Here is a 23820-nt window from a genome sequence, read left to right as displayed (position 1 = left end):
TGGCACCGATATGATAGTGGTCATCTTGAAGTAGGTGGGTACCTCAAAAGGTACTAGGAAGAGATTAAAGATGTCCGTGAATACTCTCGCTAGTTGATCTGCATAGTTCCTAAGGATGTAGCCAGGGATTCTATCCGGACCAATTTTCCATGGGTTCACCCTTAGGAAGGCCAATCTTACTTGTACAAGAGTGCCCATGGGAGAAGACATGCGTTCTGTTAGCCTTCTGCTCAAAGCGAGCACAGTGCATTAGGGAGAGTTACACTATCATCAGTGCTGCTGCCTGACTTCGTAGCCCGTTACAGTATTCAGGCCTTGCCACGGTCAACGGATGTCCGAATGATGCAAAACCGTGATGTTCAACTAGTGTGGAGCACCAATAAACAAAACAGATGAATTGTTGAATTTTAAGTCTCAAAACTGTGAGATTTGAGTCTGTGGAAATTGTCACCATCCAGTACCATGCTCTGCTTAGATTACATTCTGAATGGTCTATCTATTTCTGATATTAAAATATATTAATGTACCTGATCTCCAGTGTCAACCCGGGTTATGAAGAAAGACTAGAACTAGCTTGTCAGCTGAGCCGAGGAAGGGAAATTAAAACTGTTAGACTGGAATTTTTGAATACATTGAGTGTATTTGGGGAAAAAGTAACCCTGATGTTAGGAAATTGCCATAATGATCCTCAAACGAGATAATCAATATACTTTCAGATGGAGTAGTAGGAATTTAAAAAGTACTGGTATTTAACAACCAACCAGATTCAAAATGAGGATATTTCAGTCGTTCCTGTGTGGGTGAACTTCCAAAAGACAATTATCCATTCTTGTCAATAACTACAGTGCCCTCCATAATGTTTGGGACAAAGACCCATCATTTATTTATTTGCTTCTGTACTCCACAATTTGAGATTTATAATAGAAAAAATCACGTGGTTAAAGTACACATTGTCAGATTTAATAAAGGCCATTTTTATACATTTTTGTTTCACCATGTAGAAATTACAGCAGTGTTTATACATAGTCCCCCCATTTCAGGGCATCATAATGTTTGGGACACAGCAATGTAATGTAAATGAAAGTAGTCATGTTTAGAATTTTGTTGCATATCCTTTGCGTGCAATGACTGCTTGAAGTCTGCGATTCATGGACATCACCAGTTGCTGGGTGTCTTCTCTGGTGATGCTCTGCCAGGCCTGTATTGCAGCCATCTTTAGTTTATGATTGTTTTGGGGGCTAGTCCCTTTCGGTTTTCTCTTCAGCATATAAAAGGCATGCTCAATTGGGTTCAGATCGGGTGATTGACTTGGCCACTCAAGAATTGACCATTTTTTAGCTTTGAAAAACTTCTTTGTTGCTTTAGCGGTATGTTTGCGATCATTGTCTTGCTGTAGAATGAACCACTGGCCAATGAGTTTTGAGGCATTTGTTTGAACTTGAGCAATTATATCATAAATGAAGATAAGTGAGCCAGTACCTTCAGCAGCCATACATGCCCAGGCCACAACACCCCCACCACCGTGTTTCACACATGAGGTGGTATGCTTTGGATCTTGGGCAGTTCCTTCTCTCCTCCATACTTTGCTCTTGCCATCACTCTGATATGTTAATCTTCGTCTCATCTGTCCACAAGACCTTTTTCCACAACTGTGGTTGCTCTTTTAAGTACTTCTTGGCAAACTGTATAGCCATCCTATTTTTGCAGCTAACCAGTGGGTTGCATCTTGCAGTGTAGCCTCTGTATTTCTGTTCATGAAGTCTTTTGTGGACAGTAGTCATTGACAAATCCACACCTGAATCCTGAAGAGTGTTTCTGATCTGTCGGACAGGTGTTTGGGGATGTTTCTTTATTATAGAGAGAATTCTTCTGTCATCAGCTGTGGGGGTCTTCCTTTGCCTGCCAGTCCCTTTGTGATTAGTAAGCTCACCAGTGCTCCCTTTCTTCTTAATGATGTTCCAAACAGTTCATTTTGGTAAGTCTAAGGTTTGGCTGATGTTTTATTCTTGTTTCTCAGTCTCATAATGGCTATTTTGACTTTCATTGGTCAAAGGACAACTTTGGTCCTCATGTTGATAAACAGCCATAAAAGTTTCCAAACGTGATGGAAAGACTGGAGGAAAGACTAGGTGCTGAGAGCTCTCTTATACCTGCATTAAGGAGGCAATTAAACATACCTGCGTAATTACAGACACCTGTGAAGCCATGTGTCCCAAACATTATGGTGCCATGAAATGGGGGAGACTATGTATAAACACTGCTGTAATTTCTACATGGTGAAACCAAAATGTATAAAAATACCCTTTAATAAAATCTGACAATGTGTACTTTAAGCACGTGGTTTTTTCTATTGCAAATCTCAAATTGTGGAGTACAGATTCAAATAAATAAATGATGGGTCTTTGTCCCAAACATTATGGAGGGCACACTGTACCTTGCAATGTGAATGACATTTATTGTCAGTTATTGATATTATTTAGCACTTTTTCTATATATCTTATAGGAAAGCCATAAAAACACGTAAGAAGCCAGCTGCCCCCATTTTAACTTCAAAGTGTAAATCTAGGATCGCTTTGCAGGACCTGGATCCCATCCAAAAGTCTGTAAAGGTCAGCATTCTAAGTCAGTACTGTGTGGTGTTTTGGTAAAGATTTATGGTGTTTTTAAGTTAAATATTTCAGTCATTAATTCCATTATAAGGTGTAACAATATGTTTCCTGCAAAAAAGCAAGGTATTTTTCATTTATGTATTTTGTTCTTATCCTTATTTCCATTCTAAGGGTGTATTGCAATATCACATGTTCCTATCTGATATTAATTTAACAATCCCTCCCAGTTTCTAAGTACCAAACTAAAAGATCTTTACCAATGTTGTTCTGCGCCAGATAGTAAAAAAAAAAGAATAACTCAGTATAACAGAGACAAATTATATATATTTTATAGAAAGACAAACAGGAAAAGGTACACAAAAATGCTGGAGAAACTCAGCGGGTGCAGCAGCATCTATGGAGCGAAGGAAATATGTAACTTTTCGGGCTGAAACCCTTCTTCAGACTGATAGGGGGTGGCGAGGAGAAGGAAGGAAAAAGGAGGAGGAGGAGCCCGAGGGCTGGGGGATGGGAGGAGACAGCTCGAGGGCTAAGGAAGGGGAGGAGACAGCAAGGGCTAACAAAATTGGGAGAATTCAATGTTCATGCCCTCCGGATGCAGGCTCCCCAAGCGGAATATGAGGTGCTGTTCCTCCAATTTCCGGTGTTGCTCACTCTGGCAATGGAGGAGACCCAGGACAGAGAGGTCGGATTGGGAATGGGAGGGGGAGTTGAAGTGCTGAGCCACCGGGAGGTCAGGTAGGTTCGTGCGGACCTCCCGAAACGTTACCTATTTCCTTCGCTCCATAGATGCTGCTGCACCCGCTGAGTTTCTCCAGCATTTTTGTGTACCTTCGATTTTCCAGCATCTGCAGTTCCTTCTTGAACAACAGGAAAAGGTGTTCCTTACTAAACGATAACCCCAAAATTAGTCATATTCTGTCATAATATTATTGTAATATCAATTAATATTTCAAACTCCATAACTAAAAACACTGTGTGGACTCCATCAGTTAAAAAAAATGTGGCCACCACCTCTAGGATGCAATTAATTTTAAAAAAAACATACTAAGATTCTGGGATTGAAAAAGTAACATTGTGCAGTTCAGAGACAATCTTGGCAGATGGAGTTTGATCCCAACAGTGCAAGGTGATTGAGAAGTCAACTAACGGTAGGACATATTTGATGTACAGAGGGACCTTTGGATCAAGTCAAATTTTCCTGAAAGAGATAACACAGAAAGGGTGGCAAATAAGGCATATAGAATGCTTAGTGATATTTGGAAACCACTGCCAGAGGAGTTGGTGAAATCAGATACAATCACATGTTTAGGAAACATTTAGGAAGGCAAAATATTATTAAAACACAAAGTACTTGTGCTGCAACACCAGGATAAGTGCTCAACCAAGAAAACCAAGCCCAATGTCAAAATAGTTTCTAAACTACCTATACACACATGCTATAGGACAATAACTACATATTCAGTAATAAGCTATCTACATGTTGGCAAACACATAAGCTAACTGTTTAACCAAGAAACCCAGTCTTAATACCACATGAGAACCTAAAATGCCTTTAACATAGTTAAACTATTAGACAAGAAAAACTGAGGGTGTCGTTGCCATTGGGGTTATCAAGTGGGCACCACACTTACTGGTTTTCATTGAGTTAGGCATTGAAGATGCAGAACTAATGCAGGCAAATCAGTTTAGTAAATTGGCTATTTTCCATACTGTACAACTATATGACTAACAGTAAGAAACTTAACGTGTGATTTATCCAAGTTTAACGGTATATAGAAGCATAGAAAATATGTGCAGGAGGAGGCCATTTGGCCCTTCGAGCCAGTGGTCATGGCTGAACATCCACAATCAATATCCCGTACCTGCCTTCTCCCCATATCCCTTGATTCCGCTAGCCCCCAGAGCTCTATCTAACTATTTTAAATTCATCCAGTGAATTGGCCTCTACTGCCTGTGGCAGAGAATTCCACAAATTCACAATTCTCTGGATGAAAAGTTTTTTCTCATCTCAGTTTTAACTGGCCTCCCATTTATTCTTAGACTGTGGCCCCTGGTTCTGGACTCCCCCAACATTGGGAACATTTTTTCTGCATCTTACTTGTCCAGTCCTTTTATAATTTTATACGTTTCTATAAGATCCCCTCTCATTCTTCTAAATTCCAGTGAATACAAGCCCAGCCTTTCCAATCTTTCCTCATATGACAGTCCCGCCATCTCGGGGATTAATCTCATGAACCTACGCTGCACTGCTTCAATAGCAAGGATGTCCTTCCTCAAATTAAGAGACCAAAACTGCACACAATACTCCAGATGTGATCTCACCAGGGCCCTATACAACTGCGGAAGGACCACTTTACTCAGATCCTCTCGTTATGAAGGCCAACATGCTATTAGCTTTCTTCACTGCCTGCTGTAAAAGAACATCTAAGTCTCGTTGCACTTCCCTTTTTCCTAATTTGACACTATTGGGATAATCATCTGCCTCCTTGTTCTTGCCGCCAAGGTGGATAACCTCAAATTTATCTACATTATACTGCATCTGCCCACTCACTACCTGTCCAAGTGACCCTGCAACCTCCTAGCATCCTCTTCACAATGTTCACAATGCCACCTAGCTTTGCAAATCTGCAAATTTGCTAGTGCTACTTTTAATTCCATCATCTAGATCATTAATATATATTGTATATTTAACAGTTATCTGATAAAACGCTTAATTTTGTATAATCTTAAATATATTTGTTGCTCATGTTCTAGAAGGAAGAAAAAGAATCTAAGAAGAGCAAACCAAATTATGTTAGCTATAACAATCAACCAGAAGATAATTCTTCAAGTATTTCCCACCAAGCTTTGAACAGTTCTAGTGACTCTCTCGCTACTATAAGCAAGGTACACATTGATGGTGTAGATATACCTGAAAGAAGAAACTCAAATTCGGGCAAATTGATGATGGATGAACCTGCACTACATTTACATAACGGCCTTAATGCAGTATCCTACGAACTTGATGCCGCTGCTCAGGGTGATAATATTGGACTACACAATGGTGTAATGATGGAAGGAAAAGTTGAAAAGTCTCATAATCAGATCTTAGATGAACTTTTGGATGGAAAGGACGATACTTTTAAACTCCTTCAGCCTATTTTTAAGGAAGAACACTCACTTGAGGTGCAGGTAGGAAATGTAATATGTCAGAAAACTTGATGTTGTTTGTTTTGTTGATGAAGCTGCATACACAAATTGTATTTGCAATTTTATTAATGAAAAGTGACCAATATTTTCTATTTAATTGCATGTCTATAAATAGCTTGATGGCGGCGCTGCCTTAGCAGCTGCGGCTCGCCTGCAGTCCGTCTGTTTTTTTTCTTTTTTATGTTGTTCTTTTGTCCTGTTTTAGTTAATTTTTGGTTTATTAGGTTGTGTATGTGTGTGGGTGGGGGGGAGAAACATGTTTTTGGTCTCTTCCTTCCGTGGGATGCGACTTCTCTTGTTGTATCCCCCGTCTCGGTCTCTGCCTGCGCCGAGGCCTAACAGCGGAGCTGGCGGCCACGGAGCTGGGGCAGCGGCCACCCGGCCTCGGAGCTGAGGCAGCGGCAGCGGCCACCCGGCCTCGGAGCTGGGGCAGCGGCAGCGGCCACCCGGCCTCGGAACTGCGGCAGCGGCCACCCGGCCTCGGAGCTGGGGCAGTGGCAGCGGCGACCCGGCCTCGGAGCTGGGGCAGTGTTCCGACGGCAGCGGCCACCGACCCGACCGCGGGCCCAGTGGACGACATCGTCGGGAGCTCGCAGGTCACAGGTTGGTGACCTGTTCTCCGGAGCTCCCGCAACAACAGCTGCGTCCGCTGGACTGGAGGGCGGCAGCTTCTGCAGCTTCGACCACCCCGGGCTTGAATTGAACCGGCCCGTTCGCGGAGCTCGGATTCAGCCGCGGGACTGACATTACTTACCATCGCCCGGCGGGGTCACAACATCTGATGCCTGGATCGCCTCGGCGCAGAGGGAGAATAAGAAGGGAAGAGACAAAGACTTAAGACTTTTGCCTTCCATCACAGTGAGGAGGTGCCTGGTGAACTCACTGTGGTGGATGTTAATTTGTGTTTATTGTGTGTTTTTGTCATTTTTACTATATATAGGACTGCAAGGCAACAAAATTTTGTTCAGACCACAAGGTCTGAATGACAATAAAGGCTACTTTGACTTTGACTTTGAAATGCAATATAACAAACGTTATCAATTATGTATTTAAGTCTCAGATAAAGCAGCAAATATTTTCTGATAACCACTGCTCCAAACAATACTTGCAAGTAATAAGGATTGCACTCATTGTGACTGCTTAAAAGAACAATAGGTACAAATAAAGCTTGTTTCACTCTTTATTTTAAGGAGAATGCAAATTATTTGTTAATAAATAAAGTAGATTGCTGATTTCTGTGGGAAACAACCAAACATCCACATTATGGTGCTTGGCTAAGTTCATTCTGAAGTATCTCTGACAACTAATTCATCACAAATAAAGGTAATTATGGCAATCTTAATATGACTGTGGAGAGTGAAGGAACTGCAGATGCTGGAATCTTGAGCAAAAATCAAATTGAAGGAAGTGTGATTCAGCACCTGTGGAAGAACAGACTGTTTCAGATCGTGACTCTTCTTCAGGTCCAAATCTGAAATATTGTCTGTCCCATTTCCTTCAGGGGTGCTGCCTGACCTGCTAAGTTCCTTCAGCAGTTTGTTCTTTGTTCAGAATTAAGACGGTCTTGCAGAATCTTGAATAAAGGGAATATGGCACTGGTATTCAGTGAATCCAAAATGATAGTGACTGTCTATATATAACAATGTATATGTTCATTTTATTGTTGCAGGTGAATTTTGAATCTACAGAAAAACTTCTGCAACCATTTGAAGCAGTTAAAATAACAGTGAGTATTCAGAAGCGCTTGTTAATTAAACATAAATTATGTTTCAAGCATGCAACTTTATAATTTCTGATAAAAGATAATTCATATCAGTACATAAAATATTCAGCAACAAAATAGGGTCCCCAGCCAATTGTGCCAAGCTGACAATGAGATTCCTCTCACTCTCTTCGTAGTCCTTTTACAATCTTGTGATACAAACGTTTAATTTGTAGTCTGTTACTACTGGATTAACAACATACATTTTAATCCATGTAAATTAATGGATATCAATTAAGAGTTAGCTTTCTATTTGCTTCATTCAATAATCCAGACTTAATAATAGCTTACAAAAATCCAACCACAATTTTTCACAGAAATAGGTCTACAATAGGTCTACAAATCAGATATTATTGGCATTGACACCTAAATATCTGCACACTCTCCCATAAGAACATAAGACAGAGAGAAGCCAGAGTAGGTCATTCAGCCACTGAATTCAACATGGCTGATTTTCAATCTCAGTTATTTTACTCCCTTTTCATTATTATCCCTTAATCCCTTTGATGTCCAGAGATTAGTCAGTCTCCACTCTGTATGTTATTAATGATTACATAAACGGTAGAGACTTCATTAATGACTGAGTCTAAATAAAGAGTAAATATTATAATCTGCTCTTTAAATGTTAATAAATGCACATGGATTACATTTTAGGTGACTTTGTTGAATTTTGCAACCAATCTTGGTGACCTAAGATAAATATTTTTATATTCTCCAAAATTAATTGGTAAAGGTAACATAGTTAAGTATCCAACCCTTAAAGCATTAATATGAAATAAACAACTAAAATATTAGAATTCATAAAATCTGTGAGATTTTATTTATATCTTAACACGTACATGTTGTCATGATGGAATCAGCATTCCACATGAATGATGTAGCCCTTATGCAGTTTGTTAAGGTTCAAGGTACACTGAACTGTTCTTCACGAGTATTGACATAATTTTGTAATTTAGGAAGACTTTTCGGAAAAAAGTAAAAAGCAAACTGAAGAAGATCCTATGCCTTTCCCACCACATTGTTCCTCATCTGAGCCCTCAGTTTCACGGCAATACCGGCAAGAGGAAAATTACTTCAAGAGGAAAACTGAAAAGGTTAGCAGATAAACACGAGTAAACTTGGCAATATTTAATTTGCCTACCTCAAAACAGCTATCTGCGTTGTGCAGTAACTATTTTATTGCAGTTATTGTTTCTTCGCACACAAATTGATGGTATACAAGTAGATCTATCTCAATGCATAACGATAATTAGCGATAACATGATTGATGAACACTATTTGTATTACACAGGCCACATTGCGATTTTGAATAGAAACTAGAGAACCATTTAAAAGTTACTTTGGAAATTGCTGAACAGATAAAAAGACTGGAAAAAAGTCTGGGGAAAAGACACAACCTCCACACGGTGATCAGACACCATTGTCTGTAGAACGCAGGCTGCCTGTTTCATCGCAGGTGGCCATTGAAGTCACTTTTTTTTTAAAACAAAATATTTTTTATTTAGTTTTCAAGACATAACAAAGTGCAAAGTTGTCCATTTGTTACAGACAGAGTGTATGAAAATAATAAATAAAAAACAACTTATGCCAACATATAACAAGACAACAACAATAAAAGAAAAATGAGATACCAAAAATAATCCCTCCCCAATCACTGCCAGTGAGCATAGAAACATAGAGAACATAGAAAATAGGTGCAGGAGTAGGCCTTCAGTCCTTCGAGCCTGCACCGCCATTCGATATGATCATGGCTGATCATCCAACTCAGTATCCCATCCATGCCTTCTCTCCATACCCCCTGATCCCTTTAGCCACAAGGGCCACATCTAACTCCCTCTTAAATATAGCCAATGAACTGGCCTCAACTACCTTCTGTGGCAGAGAATTCCACAGATTCACCACTCTCTGTGTAAAAAATGATTTTCTCATCTCGGTCCTAAAAGACTTCCCTCTTATCCTTAAACTGTGACCCCTAGTTCTGGACTTCCCCAACATCGCAAACAATCTTCCTGCATCTAGCCTGTCCAACCCCTTAAGAATTTTGTAAGTTTCTATAAGATCCCCCCTCAATCTTCTAAATTCTAACGTGTACAAGCCGAGTCTATCCAGTCTTTCTTCATATGAAAGTCCTGTCATCCCAGGAATCAGTCTGGTGAACCTTCTCTGTACTCCCTCTATGGCAAGAATATCTTTCCTCAGATTAGGAGACCAAAACTGTACGCAATACTCCAGGTGTAGTCTCACCAAGACCCTGTACAACTGCAGTAGAACCTCCCTGCTCTTATACTCAAATCCTTTTGCTATGAGCATATGCAAATATCAGCCTGTCACAACAATAATCCACGATAAGTGAATGGGTAGACTGTTAAGCTGTTAAACTGTACTTGATGATCAAGCGTTTACAAAGCCTGGAATGCATTTAAAAAAAGGTCCCCACGCTTTCTGAAACCTTCCATTTGAATGTTGAATGTTGAATGTTGAATGTTGAATGTTGAATGTTGAATGTTGAATGTTGAAGTGAGTACCTGATTTTCTCCAGCTTTAGGCAGGACATAATATCTGTCAGCCATTGTGTATGAGTTTATCTGCAGTTAATCTAACCTCCTCACCAGTGACCCCAAAAAGAGGGATTAGAGGCTTTGGTTCCAATTTGATGTTTAACACCTGGGATAATGTATGAAAGACCTCTAGCCAGAACTTGTTAAGGCTGGGGCATGACCAATACATATGGATAGGAGAGGCTTCAGAAATTTTACATTTAACACAGAATGGACTAACCTCAGGGGAAATAGTAGATAATTTGGCTTTTGAGATATGAGCCCTATGTACCACTTTGAATTGGATCAGGCAGTGACGAGCACATAGAGAGGTGGAATTAACCAGTTTAAGAATGGGACTCCATGTATCTTCCGAGAGAGAGAAGCCCAAAACTTCCTCCCATGCTGCCTTGAGCGCCTTAGATCCAACATCCTGCCATGTAAAGCTGAGACAAGTCTATTCTGAGATGGGTTTAAAGAAAGAACTGTATCAACATGGGTTGTGTCTGTTGGTATAGAAGAGCTGGGCAGTTTATAGAACACATAATGTCTTGTTTGCAGGTATCGGAAAAAAACTGACTTTGGAAGATTGAATTTGTTGCTTAATTGTTCACATGATGCTACAGTGTTACCCATAAACAGGTCCTTGAAGCGCACAAGGTGGCCATTGAAGTGGACAAGCAGTCACTTCTATTGACATTTGTGCCGTGATCCCAGTTAAGCGCTGTAACACACAATCTTTTGTATTTTTAGCTTCCAGTAACAAAAATACACTTAGCAATTAAAAAAACCTCTGACAATCCAGCAGAAAAAATAACCTTGTTATTGAGAGTCTGAAACTTTAGCCGCTGTACCTCCTTTCCCCTTATTAGCACAATTGAATTTATAATGTTTTATAATGCGAGGTTTTGTTAAGAATCCCACTATTGCATTAGAGCATGTTGTGTTGGAAACTCGTTTTTCTCCAACTGGAAACATTTAGTAAACAAAATAACCTTGAGTATTTTTCTTACTGCTAAAATGATATTTTTAACTGGGTAAAAAATCTGTATCACTGTTTCAGGGAAAAGCTTCAGCCCCGAGACAATTGCCTTCTCCACCGTGTAATATAACTGAGGTTCGTGAAAAGAAGCAACACCACAGCTCTGATAAAACCTTCAGTAGCGCTTCCATATCAGTGTCCAATTCAAAGGATAGCGAGACTGGAACTTCACAGGTTTGTTTGTTCCTTTTTCTGTTGGTGATTTTCTGTAATTTCTGTCGAAATGACTTTAATTAGACCTTCCAAGTAGCCAAGATGAAGAAATTAACCAGGACAAAAATTTACGTGTTGTTAGAAATTAAAGAAAGAACTGACAATCTTGTGTGTTTCCAAAAACAAAAATATGTTTGCAGACACAAGGAGCTACAATAATTATTTTTAAATGGATATAAAATCTGTAACTCAGTGTTAAACTGTTTCGGGGAAAGGCTTCAGCCCTGAGACAAATAGCTTCTCTACCTTGTAATATAATCATGGTTCATGAAAAGAAGAACAGCAGTTCTGATAAAATCTTCAGGTACAAATAAAAAACACAAAATGTTGAAGTAACTTGGCGGGTCAGGCAGCATCTGTGGAGGGAATGGACTGTGGCATTTTGGGCAGGGACCCTTCTTCTCACTGAAAAAGGATCCTGACCCAAAATGTTGTCAGTCTATGACCTCTGCAGTTGCTGCCTAACATGCTAAATTACTTCAACACTTTCTGTTTTTATTGAAAATATGTATTTTATAGCTGTTCCTCCTTGAGATGGCTGACATGGTACCAGAGTGGGCTGGTCCATTTTCTTTGAGAAAACCACACATGAAGGAAATTAAAAAAAAACATGAGCAAAATTATTTCTAGGTCGGACCGGTGATGGAAATAGGACTGGTTACATAAAAAATAAGGGAGTTAGTTATTTGGATTATGTTAAGAGATGTAGTCATCCCTAGCCTGGGGTGGGAGATTGCAACCTTTGCGTGGTCTGCCCTGTTTCGACTAATGGGATGCTGTGCATGCCATACGCAAGTAAAAAAAGATCCCTAGCCTACTCCTGGTCATTCTAAACTGACTTTTTCCTTCACGCCATCTAGACTCACAAACAAGTATTGCACAGAGATTCAATTTAGGGTTGTTTACACTTAAATTTACTTCTGTCGCATCGTATTCATAACTAAAACAGGAAAGGGGAAATACCATTTTATTCTGAAGACCAGTGGAAGAAAAAAAATGGATGTGTTGATGAAATTATCGTTAATGTTTAAATGTTTGGTGATTTTTAAAAAATTAAAACGGGGCAAATAAACAGGAGAAGCAATGGATTGTTACAAAGTATTTAAAAATGTTATTTTCTTTATGCACTTTAGGACCGTCCATTATCAGCCAGAGAACGAAGGAGATTAAAACAATCTCAAGAAGAGTTTCCTTATTCAGGTATTCAATAGAGTCTCTTTAATTTGGAATTTTTCTTTTCTTTTTCACCTTTGAAGATATTAATGTAAACATGCAGTATAAAGCTTTATTAACTCAGATTTATAAAATTCCACTGATACTAATAGTGTGGATTTTGCCACCAGTGTCCACATCAAGAAGAAACTCGCATTGTGTAGCTTTAGAATCAGACTCTTACGAAGAGAACCAAAATGTGAAGGTTAACCGATCCTTATCAGATGCTGCAATTCATCGAGGAAAGGTAATGATTTGTTCATTACAAAATATTGTAGCAGGAGCAGGTGTATATTGCCAATATCTGTAACCTTATAGCTTAGCATATTCCTCACTCTACCATTACTATCAAACCATAGCTTCAAAAAACACTATGCTGGAGTAACTCCATGTATTGATGTATTCTAGAGAGAATTAGATATAGCTCTTAGGGCTAAGGAAATCAAGGGATATGGGAAGAAAGCAGGAGCGGGGTACTGATTTTGGATGATCAGCCATGATCACATTGAATGGTGGTGCTGGCTCGAAGGGCCAAATGGCCTACTCCTGCACCTATTTTCTGTGTTTCTATGTTTAACTCAGCGGGTCAGGCAGAATCTCTGCAGGACATGGACAGACAACGTTTCTGGTTGGGTCCCTTTTGCAGACTGATTATAGTAGAGGGGAGATAGCTGGAAGAGAGTGGGAGCAGGACAAAGCCTGGCAAGTGATAGGTGGATAAGTGAAGAGGTTGACTGGCAGATTGATGCTCAAGCCAGAGATGAAAAGGAAACAAGGGATAGAAACATAGAAAATAGGTGCAGGAGTAGGCCATTCGGCCCTTCGAGCCTGCACCGCCATTCAATATGATCATGGCTGATCATCCAACTCAAGTATCCTGTACCTGCCTTCTCTCCATACCCCCTGATCCCTTTAGCCACAAGGGCCACATCTAACTCCCTCTTAAATATAGCCAACGGACTGGCCTCAACTACCTTCTGTGGCAGAGAATTCCAGAGATTCACCACTCTCTGTGTGAAAAATGTTTTCCTCATCTCGGTCCTTAAAGATTTCCCCCTTATCCTTAAACTGTGACCCCTTGTTCTGGACTTCCCCAACATCGCAAACAATCTTCCTGCATCTAGCCTGTCCAACCCCTTAAGAATTTTGTAAGTTTCTATAAGATCCCCCCTCAATCTTCTAAATTCTAGCAAGTACAAGCCGAGTCTATCCAGTCTTTCTTCATATGAAAGTCCTGACATCCCAGGAATCAGTCTGGTGAACCATCTCTGTACTCCCTCTATGGCAAGAATGTCTTTCCTCAGATTAGGAGACCAAAACTGTACGCAATACTCCAGGTGTGGTCTCACCAAGACCCTGTACAACTGCAGTAGAACCTCCCTGCTCCTATACTCAAATCCTTTTGCTATGAATAAGGAGTGAAAAGTCATGAAATGTGAGGCCAGAGGAAGGGATGTATAAGGAAAGGGACAGCAGGGAGGGGAAAGGGGTGTTGGATAGTTGGGGCTACCCAAGCAGAATATGAGGTGCTGTTCCGACAGTATTTGTGTGACCTCACACTGGCAATGGAGGACAACCAGGACAGAAAGATCGTTATGGAAATGGTAAGAGGACTTAAAATGATCCAGCAGGCCTTGGTAAACCGAGCGCAAGTGTTCAATAAATGGTCGCCTAGTCTACACTCGGTCTTGCCAATGTAAAGGAGGCCACATTGAGAGCAGTAGACGAAGTTGGAGGAGATGCATGTGAACCTCTGACTCACCTGGAAGGCCTGCTGGTTCCCCTGGATGGATACGAGGGTGGAGATGTCGGGACAAATTCCATCTCCTGCGATTGCTGGGGAAAGTTCCTGGGGAAGGAGTGATTTGGGTAAGAAGATATGAGTGAACCAAGGAGTTGCGGAGGAAGTGGCCTTTGCGGAAACTGATCGGGATGGGAAGATGTGACTGGGATTGTGTTGAATGTGACGGAAATTTTGAAGAATGATGTGTTGAATACCGAAGCTGGTGGGGTGGGATTAAGGACCAGAGGTTCTCTATTCTTGTTCCATCTGAGGGAAGGGGGAGCAAGAGCAGGACAAAGAGGAGACGCGAGTGAGGGATCCATCTACGACAGCAAGGGGAAAACCATGTTTACTAAAGAAAGAGGACATCTCGGATGTTCTGCAGTGTAAAGCCTCATCTTGGGAGGATACACATGTCCCTACACCTCATCCCTCCAGGGCCCCCAGCCACCCTTACAGGTGTGTTGACATGCACCTCCTTCAAGGAAGTTCCTGGCAAGCAGTGGGCCGGGACACTCCCGGCAAGTAGGCCCTACTCGCCCGCCGCAGCCCGACGTCAGAGGAGAACCCGCCCGGTAGCCTGACTCTCCCACCGCGGTGGGACTGAGAACCCGCCCGAAGGCTTGTGTTCGGCGGGACCTTGCCCGAAGGCTTGTTGGTCAGCGGGACTGGGAGCCGACTCGAAGGCTCGTCGGAGTCCACGTGAAGGTTCGCGGTCGACGGGGCCTCGCCCGGAGGCTCATCGGAGTCCACCTGAAGGCCCGCGGTCAGCGGGACCGGGGATCCATGCAAAGGCTTGGCAGATGGCGTAACCGGGAGGGTGATAGAGAAGTTGGACGTGAGGAGCAAGGAGGGTGAACCGGGGTAATGCCACCAGCGCTTTCAAGGACGGCTGCAGGAGGCACCTCTGGGACACAAATGTGGCCGGACGATAAGAGGACATGGACGTCGGTTCGCAGGAACTGCTCCAGTACATTGAGCGAGCGGGCCCAACGGACTTTGGACTTTCAACAATGGCGGCACCCGCATGTGTAATATATGCAAAATGAATTTCACAGTGCAGTTGTATATTTGACAAATAAAGCACTATTGAACCCATCTATAGCATTCGGTGCTCCCAATGACCTCCCTTACATCAGCAAGTCCATGCGTAGATTAGGCAACTGAATTCTGTCCTCAAAGCCTGCTGGATCTCCTGTTTGCTAATCATTTAAATTCTTCTCTCCATTCCATACTGATGTTTCTGCCCTGGGCCTCCTACAATGACAGAATAAGGCCACATGCAAACTTGGACGAACAGCGTCTCATATTCCGTTTCCGTGATTATACCCAACAGTATAACAATTTTATTCCATCTCCATTTTGTCTCTTCCTTTCCCCCATTCCTCCCTCCTCCCCCCTCTCCTCTTCCACCTATTCAGTTCAGTTTAATTTATTGTCACGTGTACCGAGAGGTACAGTGAAAAGCTTTTTGTTGTGTGCTAACTAGTCAGCAGAAAGGCAATGCATAATTACAGTCGATCCAAGATCAATCGATCTCTTTGCAAGAGAGAGTTAGATTTAGCTCTTAGGGCTAAAGGAATCAAGGAATATGGAGAAAAAACAGGAATGGTTTACTGATTTTAGATGATTAGCCATGATCATATTGAATGGCGGTGCTGGCTCGAAGGGACGAATGGTCTACTCCTGCACCTATTTGTTAAGTTTCTATGATCCATTTGCAGTGTATAGATACATGATAAGGGAATAACATTTAGTACCAGGTAAAGCCAGCAAAGTCCAATCAAGGTTAGTCTGAGGGACATCAGAGGGAGATAGGAGTTTAGCATGCTGTCTGGTTGTGGTAGGATAGTTTAGTTGCTTAATAACAGCTGGGAAGAAACTGTCCCCGAATCTGCTGGTGCGCGTTTTGACACTTCTATACCTTTTGCCTGATGGGAGAGGGGAGAAGAGGGAGTGGCCAGGGTGCGACTCATCCTTAATTATGCCTCTGGCAGCTTGAGGTATAAATGGAGTCAATAGAATCCCTTCCTCTGACCTCACATTTTACTGCTCTTCCCTCCCAGCCTTTTGACTCCTTTTCATCTCTGGCTTTTGTCACCCATCTGCCAGTCAGCCCCCTCACCTATAGCCACCTATGGCTTGTCAGTCTTTGTCCTTCCCCCACCTCTCTTCCAGCTTTCTCTCCCCACTACAATCACTGAAGAAGGGTCCTGATCTGAAACAACACCTATCCATGTCCTACAGGTATGCTGTCTGACCCGCTGAGTTACCTCAGAATTTTTTGCTCGAGATTCCTGTGTCGACAGAAATTATTTCAGAGTTTGTTTTGTAAACATCACCCAATATCTGTGACTAACTAATGGACATTTTAACTACAAACTAAAATCAAACTTCATATCATTTCTGATAACCAAATCATTTGAATTGCTTGTCTCAGCAGCATCAATCCAGCATCAATCATGCAGCTTTGCTTCCCCTCACTCATTCCTACCCACACCTACATTCCTCACTCGATCCCTACCCACCTGCTTTCAATTCTCTTTATGCCTCAACTCCTCGCAGTTCACTACACACTGTACAGAACATATTCAAACTAAATACTATAATGCTTCATTGTAAAATTCCAGCTTGCGATAATTGTACTTGGTGACATTAAATGGTCGGGTCCGTGAATTCACAAGATGACGTAAGAGCCAATTTGATTCCTCCTTTTCATTACATTTAAATAGCTGCGTACAATGTACACCAATATTTTCTAAATCAATAGCAGGGATGTATGATTGTAAACCAAATATGCTTGAACTTATCTCACTTAATATAAATAATTGTTATGGTAATTTTGAAATGGAAATAGAAATCACAATCAAAAATGACACGTGTTCTGAGTTCTCAGTACTTGCTGTATAAAGTTCACCTTGTTTTAAAATGTATATCTTCTATATTGACTTTAGCAAGAATGCTTATGTACAGATTTTGAATTAATGTTCTTTATACCGTGCTTTTGCCAGAATATGAGTGAGTTATCCTACCAACTTTCAGATGATGATGACTTTAGCTCTTCAACCAGCTCAACTGATAAATCAGAGGGGGATGGCAAAGAAATGTGAGTACATACTGTAAATCTTTTGATGGCAGTAATATTGTAACAACAACTTCCAGTTATACATAGGCTTTAATTTACAAAGCCCCCACTAAAATATTTTTAAAAATAAAATCTTCAAAAATTCACGCCAAGTTATGTAAAAAGTAATTGGAGCATGTTCAAATATTTCATGATGTGCCATTTAAAAGAGAATAAAAGGGAGAGAGATGGCACCATTTAAGACAGTAAATTCCAGACCTTCAACATTGCCTGGTTGACAAAAGTGAAGCGATTAGGTTTCAAATGTAGCATGAGGGCAGAACTTGAGGCAAACAGTTAGCTTAAATTGTTACTTCATTACAAATACGAAGAGAGAAGTCCATATTAACTTGGAATTAATACAGGTCCACTGTGACCAATTGGTGGTGGAATCTGCCCCCCGCGGCGGCCAGGGCTCTGATCCGTACCCATGGCCGACTTTGAAGGCCGGTATCTCGGCCCACCCCGGCAGTCTAGGCAGACCGTTCTGACACTCCTCTTGGAAGCTCACATCTGGCCGCACGGCCAGCGGGCCTGCCGACCCTATGGCACTTTCAACAGATTCAGCTGATCTGCTGGTAAAGCGGCACCTCAGCCCCACAGACAACCGTCGAATCAACCCTCATTGGGACTGCCAAGGGTCACTCGTTAACTGGCGTCTGAGCTGTCCGTACAAGAAATGCAAGTTTTGCTGGAAATTTAATTTAGTTAATATTTGTTTTATTTGTCCATATCAGTCCATGGTGCTTTAGAGACACAGGAGGGGTATAATTAGTGGGTCAGAGGTGTTTTGTATCATTGTTACCCGACCTCTGTTGGTCCGGCCAAGGATAATATGGCAAGGATCTGGAAGCAAGGGTGCTAGAAAAGGAGGGCCTGTATCAGATGGAATTTGAGATGCAGATGCAGTTTTGGGTTGCCTCGAGCGTTTAGAGATGCATGGTGTGAATCAATTAATAGGACCTTATTTCTGCCACAAATATAGAAATACACTGCCCTCCATAATGTCAGGGACAAAGACCCATCATTTATTTATTTGCCTCTGTACTCCACAATTTGATATTTGCAATAGAAAAAAAATCACATTTGGTTGAAGTACACATTGTCAGGTTTTATAAAAGGGTAATTTTATACATTTTGGTTTCACCGTGTAGAAATTACAGGTGTGTTTATACATAGTCCCCCCCCATTTCAGGGCACCATAATGTTTGGGACACATGGCTTCACAGGTGTCTGTAATTGCTCAGGTGTGTTTAAATGCCTCATTAATGCAGGTATAAAGTTGTGCCAATGAAAGTCAAAGAATTATGAGACAGAGAAACAGGAATAAAACTGTTTGAGACATCAGCCAAACCTTAGGTTTACCAAAATCAACTGTTTGGAACATCATTAAGAAGAAAGGGAGCACTGGTGAGCTTACTAATCGCAAAGGGACTGGCAGGCCAAGGAAGCCCTCCACAGCTGATGCAGAAGAATTATCTCTATAATAAAGAAAAATCCCCAAACACCTGTCCGACAGATCAGAAACACTCCTCAGGAGTCAGGTGTGGATTTTTCAAAGACCACTGTCCACAGAAGACTTCATGAACAGATGGCCAGGTTACAGTTTGCCAAGAAGTACTTAAAAGAGCAACCACAGTTCTGGAAAAAGGTCTTGTGGACAGATGAGATGAAGATTAACTTATATCAGAGTGATGACAAGAACAAAGTATGGAGGAGAGAAGGTACTGCCCAAGATCCAAAGCAGACCACCTCTTCTGTGAAACACAGTGGTGGGGTTGTTATGGCCTGGGCATGTATGGCTGCTGAAGGTACTGGCTCACTTATATTCATTGATGATACAACTGCTGATGGTAGTAGCATAATGAATTCTGAAGTGTATAGACGCATCCTATCTGCTCTAGTTCAAACAAATGCCTCAAAACTCATTGACCAGCGGTTCATTCTACAGCAAGACAATGATCCCAAACATCCTGCTAAAGCAACAAAGGAGTTTTCGAAAGCTAAAAAACGGTCAATTATTGAGTGGCCAAGTCAATCACCCGATCTGAACGCAATTGAGCATGCCTTCTATATGCTGAAGAGAAAACTGAAGGGGTCTAGCCCCCAAAACAAGCATAAGCTAAAGATGGCTGCAAAACAGGCCTGGCAGAGCATCACCAGAGAGGACACCCAGTAACTGGTGATATCCATGAATCACAGACTTCAAGAAGTCATTGCATGCAAAGGATCTACAACAAAATACTAAACATGACTACTTACATTTACATGACATTGCTGTGTCCCAAACATTATGGTGCCCTGAAATGGGGGGACTATGTATAAACACTGCTGTAATTTCGACATGGTGAAACCAAAATGCATAAATATAGCCTTAATTAAAATCTGACAATGTGCACTTTAACCACATGTGATTTTTTCTATTACAAATCTCAAATTATGGAGTACAGAGGCAAATAAATAAATGGTGGGGCTTTGTCCCAAACATTATGGAGGGCACTGTAGCTGATTTTTGTGATTGGGACTCCTTTCCTGAGGAAAGAGGTGGTTGAGGGGCTATAACAATGAAATACAACACTACATAAGTATGAATGGTGGAAGATACTTTTCACCTTTAATCCTTTGCTGTTTGTGTAGGAAGGAACTGCAGATACTTAAACCAAAGATAGACACAAAATGCTGGAGTAACTCAATGGATCGGGCAGAATCTCTGGGGAAAAGGGTCGAGGCGATGTTTCGGGTCGAGACCCTTCTGCCTCACCCATTGTGTTACTCCAGCATTTTGTGTCCATCCTTTGCTGTTTCACAGCTCAATTGACTTTATGAAAGCATCAAAATGATACAGAATCTTGAATGTTTTTGTAAGCATGGATTGTGAGGCACAATGTTTTCATGCCAAACGGCAGTGTGAGATTCTTGGTGAAAGCAAAATGGCTGCAACTGTAGAAAAATTGGAGAAAAGACTAAAGAAAGTTGGCAGTTGCTGTTGTGAACAGAATGGCTCCGTGATGACCTTGTATCGGTTTACAAGACAGATAGATTAGTTGTAGAGGACAAAATGAAACCTTCATGGTCAGGAAAGAGAATGCAGTTTCACTCAGCAAGGTTTAAGTCTTATGATTAGAAAGTTCATTTCCCAAAGATGTCTGTGTGGAGCAGAGCCTGAATTAACTTAAACAAGCGGCACAGTGGTAGAGTTGCTGCCTTACAGCGCCAGAGACCCAGGTTTGATACTGATTATGGGTGCTGTCTGTACGGAGTTTGTACATTCTCCATATACATTTTCTGGGTGTTCCTGTTTCCTTGCACGCTCCAAAGATATGTGGGTTTGTAGTCTAATCGCCTTCGGTAAAAAAAATTGTAAATTGTCCCTAGTGTGTAGGATAGTGCTAATGCATGGGGTTATCACTGGTCAGCGTGGACTCGGTGGGCCGAAGAGCCTGTTTCCATGTTACATCTCTAAAGTCTAAAGTAAAAGTAGATATAGCAATTCAGAGACGTCATGGTAAGCTCATCATGATTAAAAAAACTTAACTTTCAGCTGGGCAAATGTTTTTTCTTAAGTTTAAATTATATCATCAAAAAAGCATTTCAAGCTGAACCAATTAGATTTCTTACTTTTACTTCTGTTATTCATCTCAAAAGTTATTAGCAGGTTTGCCATTGAAAATGCTCTTTCATAAACCAAGCAAATGGTTAAACAAGAAATGACTGCTCTAGAAGTGTTTGAACATTATATTTTACTTAACTGTTTCCCTTGTGAAATGAATAGCAAAGTGCGTTTGGCTTAGCCAATGTTTGAGCGAGTAGCTCAATTGAAACGTGTCAATTTCCTATTCTTTTCCTCCTTACCACACTTGATTTTGAAGCTATATTTTAATAACATTGATGAATATAATCTTTAAATATCTTTGATTATCCTGCTGTTAACTAAGCATTTCTTAATTATCTACTAGGAAGCCTGATTCAAGTGAAATGCATGATCTCGTAAAATTGATGACTCAAACATTAAGGATGGATCCAAAAGATGCCAACAAAGAAAATCCATTGCCTGCTCCAGAATTCAAACTACGGCGGAAATATAGAGACACCCTGATCCTTCATGGGAAGACTAAGGAAGATTTCTGTTTCAATGATTTTCCTACAGGTTTGTGACAATCTGGAACACAAAACCATATATTTGCAATAAATTTCAAATTAGTGATTTTTTTAATTTGAAGCAATCTTAATTTGAGCTTTGAGATGCTAGTAAAATTAAAGTTGTAACTTCATTTCAAATTGCTTAAGCATATTTCACATTACTGTATTATTAAACTATTTGCTGGGTATTGCTTTGTTTAGAGGTTGGTTCTGCACCAGCAAAGATAAAGAGAACAGTTGAAGCTCTAAGAATAGATGTCCTCAAAGGATTAGGAGTGAAGCTTTTGGAAAAAGTGTACAACATTATGGAAGATGATAATGAAGCCAGGAGAGAGGTGGGTACCTCATCTTTTACTTCCATTGAATAATTCATTTGTTGTGAGAATGATCTTTTTACTTATCATTGGTCTTGTTTATGTAACCATTTTAGGAAAGTCTGCAGGAACATATGGGTGAAGAATTGTACCAGAATTACAGTATGAAGGTTCAACAACTCAAGTTCTTTGAAGACAATTCCAATTTTTGACAGAACAAAACAATTTAATGGTTTCATTTGCTTGTTGCTTGTTTACAGACACTGACAATTTAAAGTTTGGCCATCACAGGTCGAAACCTATAAGTCTTAATTTGTATGACAAATCCTGGATTTCTTTTTGGCCATCACAAGTCGGAAAACCGGATGTCTTAATGTGTAATGGCAAATCCTGGATTATTTTAATGTTGCTCCATGCAATTGAGGACAAGGCAATCTCACAGATTATGAAATAATGGACAAGTGTGCCCAGCCAAAATGACTTTCAGTTTTTAATTATAATGACTGTTGTATCATATGTTCTTTATCAACCTGTTGTTCTTTGTGAAATATTAGATGAACTGTTAAATAAGCATTTACTGCTACTTTTGATATGCAGTTTTTGACATTAAGAATATTTTATGCAAGCAATACCTATCAATGGAATTGACTACACTTTTAATCTTAAAAGAGTGTGATTTATGGGTCCAACTATGTATACTGAAGTGTTTATCTTTTAATTGATCAGTTGAAACAATTACCCATTGCAGAAAAATATTTAGACCATTCAACATTTTAGTGTGTGATTTTCGTTCTTTTTCACCAGCTTCTAAAGGACTGATTTTCCTGCTGTTTTCTTTGTTTTATTTATTCCTGGTTTTCACCCTTAATCTGTGCTTCCATCTCTCCGATGGTTCACAATAGTGTCTAGTCTTGATGACCTCAGCAGTGAATAACATCCAAAATGCACATACTGGTTTTCTGTTAAAGGGCACCAATAGAAATCATAACCAAATGTTTTCCATTCCTTATGTAGAGGAATTAGGCTATTTTTAGTGCTTTTAATACTGAACTTAGCACAGCCTATATTCAGCATTACACATTCAGTACCTGACCAAACAGGGCAGGAGCATTGAGCCTTTGGAGAACCAATTTTCACAAGAAGTTCTATAATAGCATCGGTCTGCCTTAAAATGAGTTTTACTTGCTCAAAGTAAATCGAAATTCATTGTATCATAATGTATTAATTATGTATTAAGCGGTCAGAAAAAGTAGAGGAGAAACAAGAAACTATTTTCAACAATAATTTCAATTCCAATCAAACCAACACATCTAAAAATGTGGTGTGTGCATTTGTATTGTATTATTTAGCTAATAAACAGTAATTGATCTTTTACAAAATAATTTTGTACTCCATGTTTAGTGAAATATGTTTCTTGCACCAAACTTCATCCAGACAATCACAATAGTATAGTATTTGTAAACACATTCGTTCAGTGCAAATGTTTTATTACAATGTGTACGAAAACTTAAAAAAATAGTACACTATCCTAAGTAAATGAAAGTTTAATTAGTGGATTATCTGCAGACTTATATTCCACACTTTGCTAGTCTCCTATTATGACCTCCTTAGAGTCACAATTCAGTGAAGTAAAGAATAGTAGAATCTAGATACATAGACAATAGGTGCAGGAGTAGGCCCTTCGAGCCAGCACCGCCATTCAAAGGTCTTTTATTGTAAAGTGTACCAATTAAGGTACAGTGGTATTTGTATTACCATACAGCCATACTTAAAAAAACAACGTCACACAACTACATAAAGTTAACATAAACATCCACCACAGCAGATTCCTCACTGTGATGGAAGGCAATAAAGTCTAATCTTCCTCATTTTTCTCCTGGTGTCGGGGCGAT

The 23820-nt window shown here is 40.4% G+C and overlaps 1 protein-coding gene across 1 annotated transcript in view; it reads left to right on the top strand.

The window, feature by feature from the left end:
• nek4 (NIMA related kinase 4) overlaps positions 1-23310 on the top strand; it is a 40341-nt gene extending 17031 nt beyond the window's left edge. The window contains exons 6-16 of the mRNA XM_033037314.1: positions 2504-2609; positions 5367-5783; positions 7471-7527; positions 8520-8657; positions 11164-11316; positions 12489-12555; positions 12699-12814; positions 17362-17456; positions 21431-21621; positions 21816-21949; positions 22045-23310. Coding sequence (XP_032893205.1) covers positions 2504-2609; positions 5367-5783; positions 7471-7527; positions 8520-8657; positions 11164-11316; positions 12489-12555; positions 12699-12814; positions 17362-17456; positions 21431-21621; positions 21816-21949; positions 22045-22140 — 1570 coding nt within the window. The 3' untranslated portion in view covers positions 22141-23310. The remainder of the gene's footprint in view (positions 1-2503; positions 2610-5366; positions 5784-7470; positions 7528-8519; positions 8658-11163; positions 11317-12488; positions 12556-12698; positions 12815-17361; positions 17457-21430; positions 21622-21815; positions 21950-22044) is intronic.
• Positions 23311-23820: the final 510 nt, after the last annotated feature.

The sequence above is a fragment of the Amblyraja radiata genome, chromosome 18 (genome assembly GCF_010909765.2).
Source record: "Amblyraja radiata isolate CabotCenter1 chromosome 18, sAmbRad1.1.pri, whole genome shotgun sequence".
NCBI classification, from domain to species: Eukaryota; Metazoa; Chordata; class Chondrichthyes; order Rajiformes; family Rajidae; genus Amblyraja; species Amblyraja radiata.
Note: the sequence above shows the minus strand (reverse complement) of the source record. Positions and strands in the feature narration are given on the sequence as shown.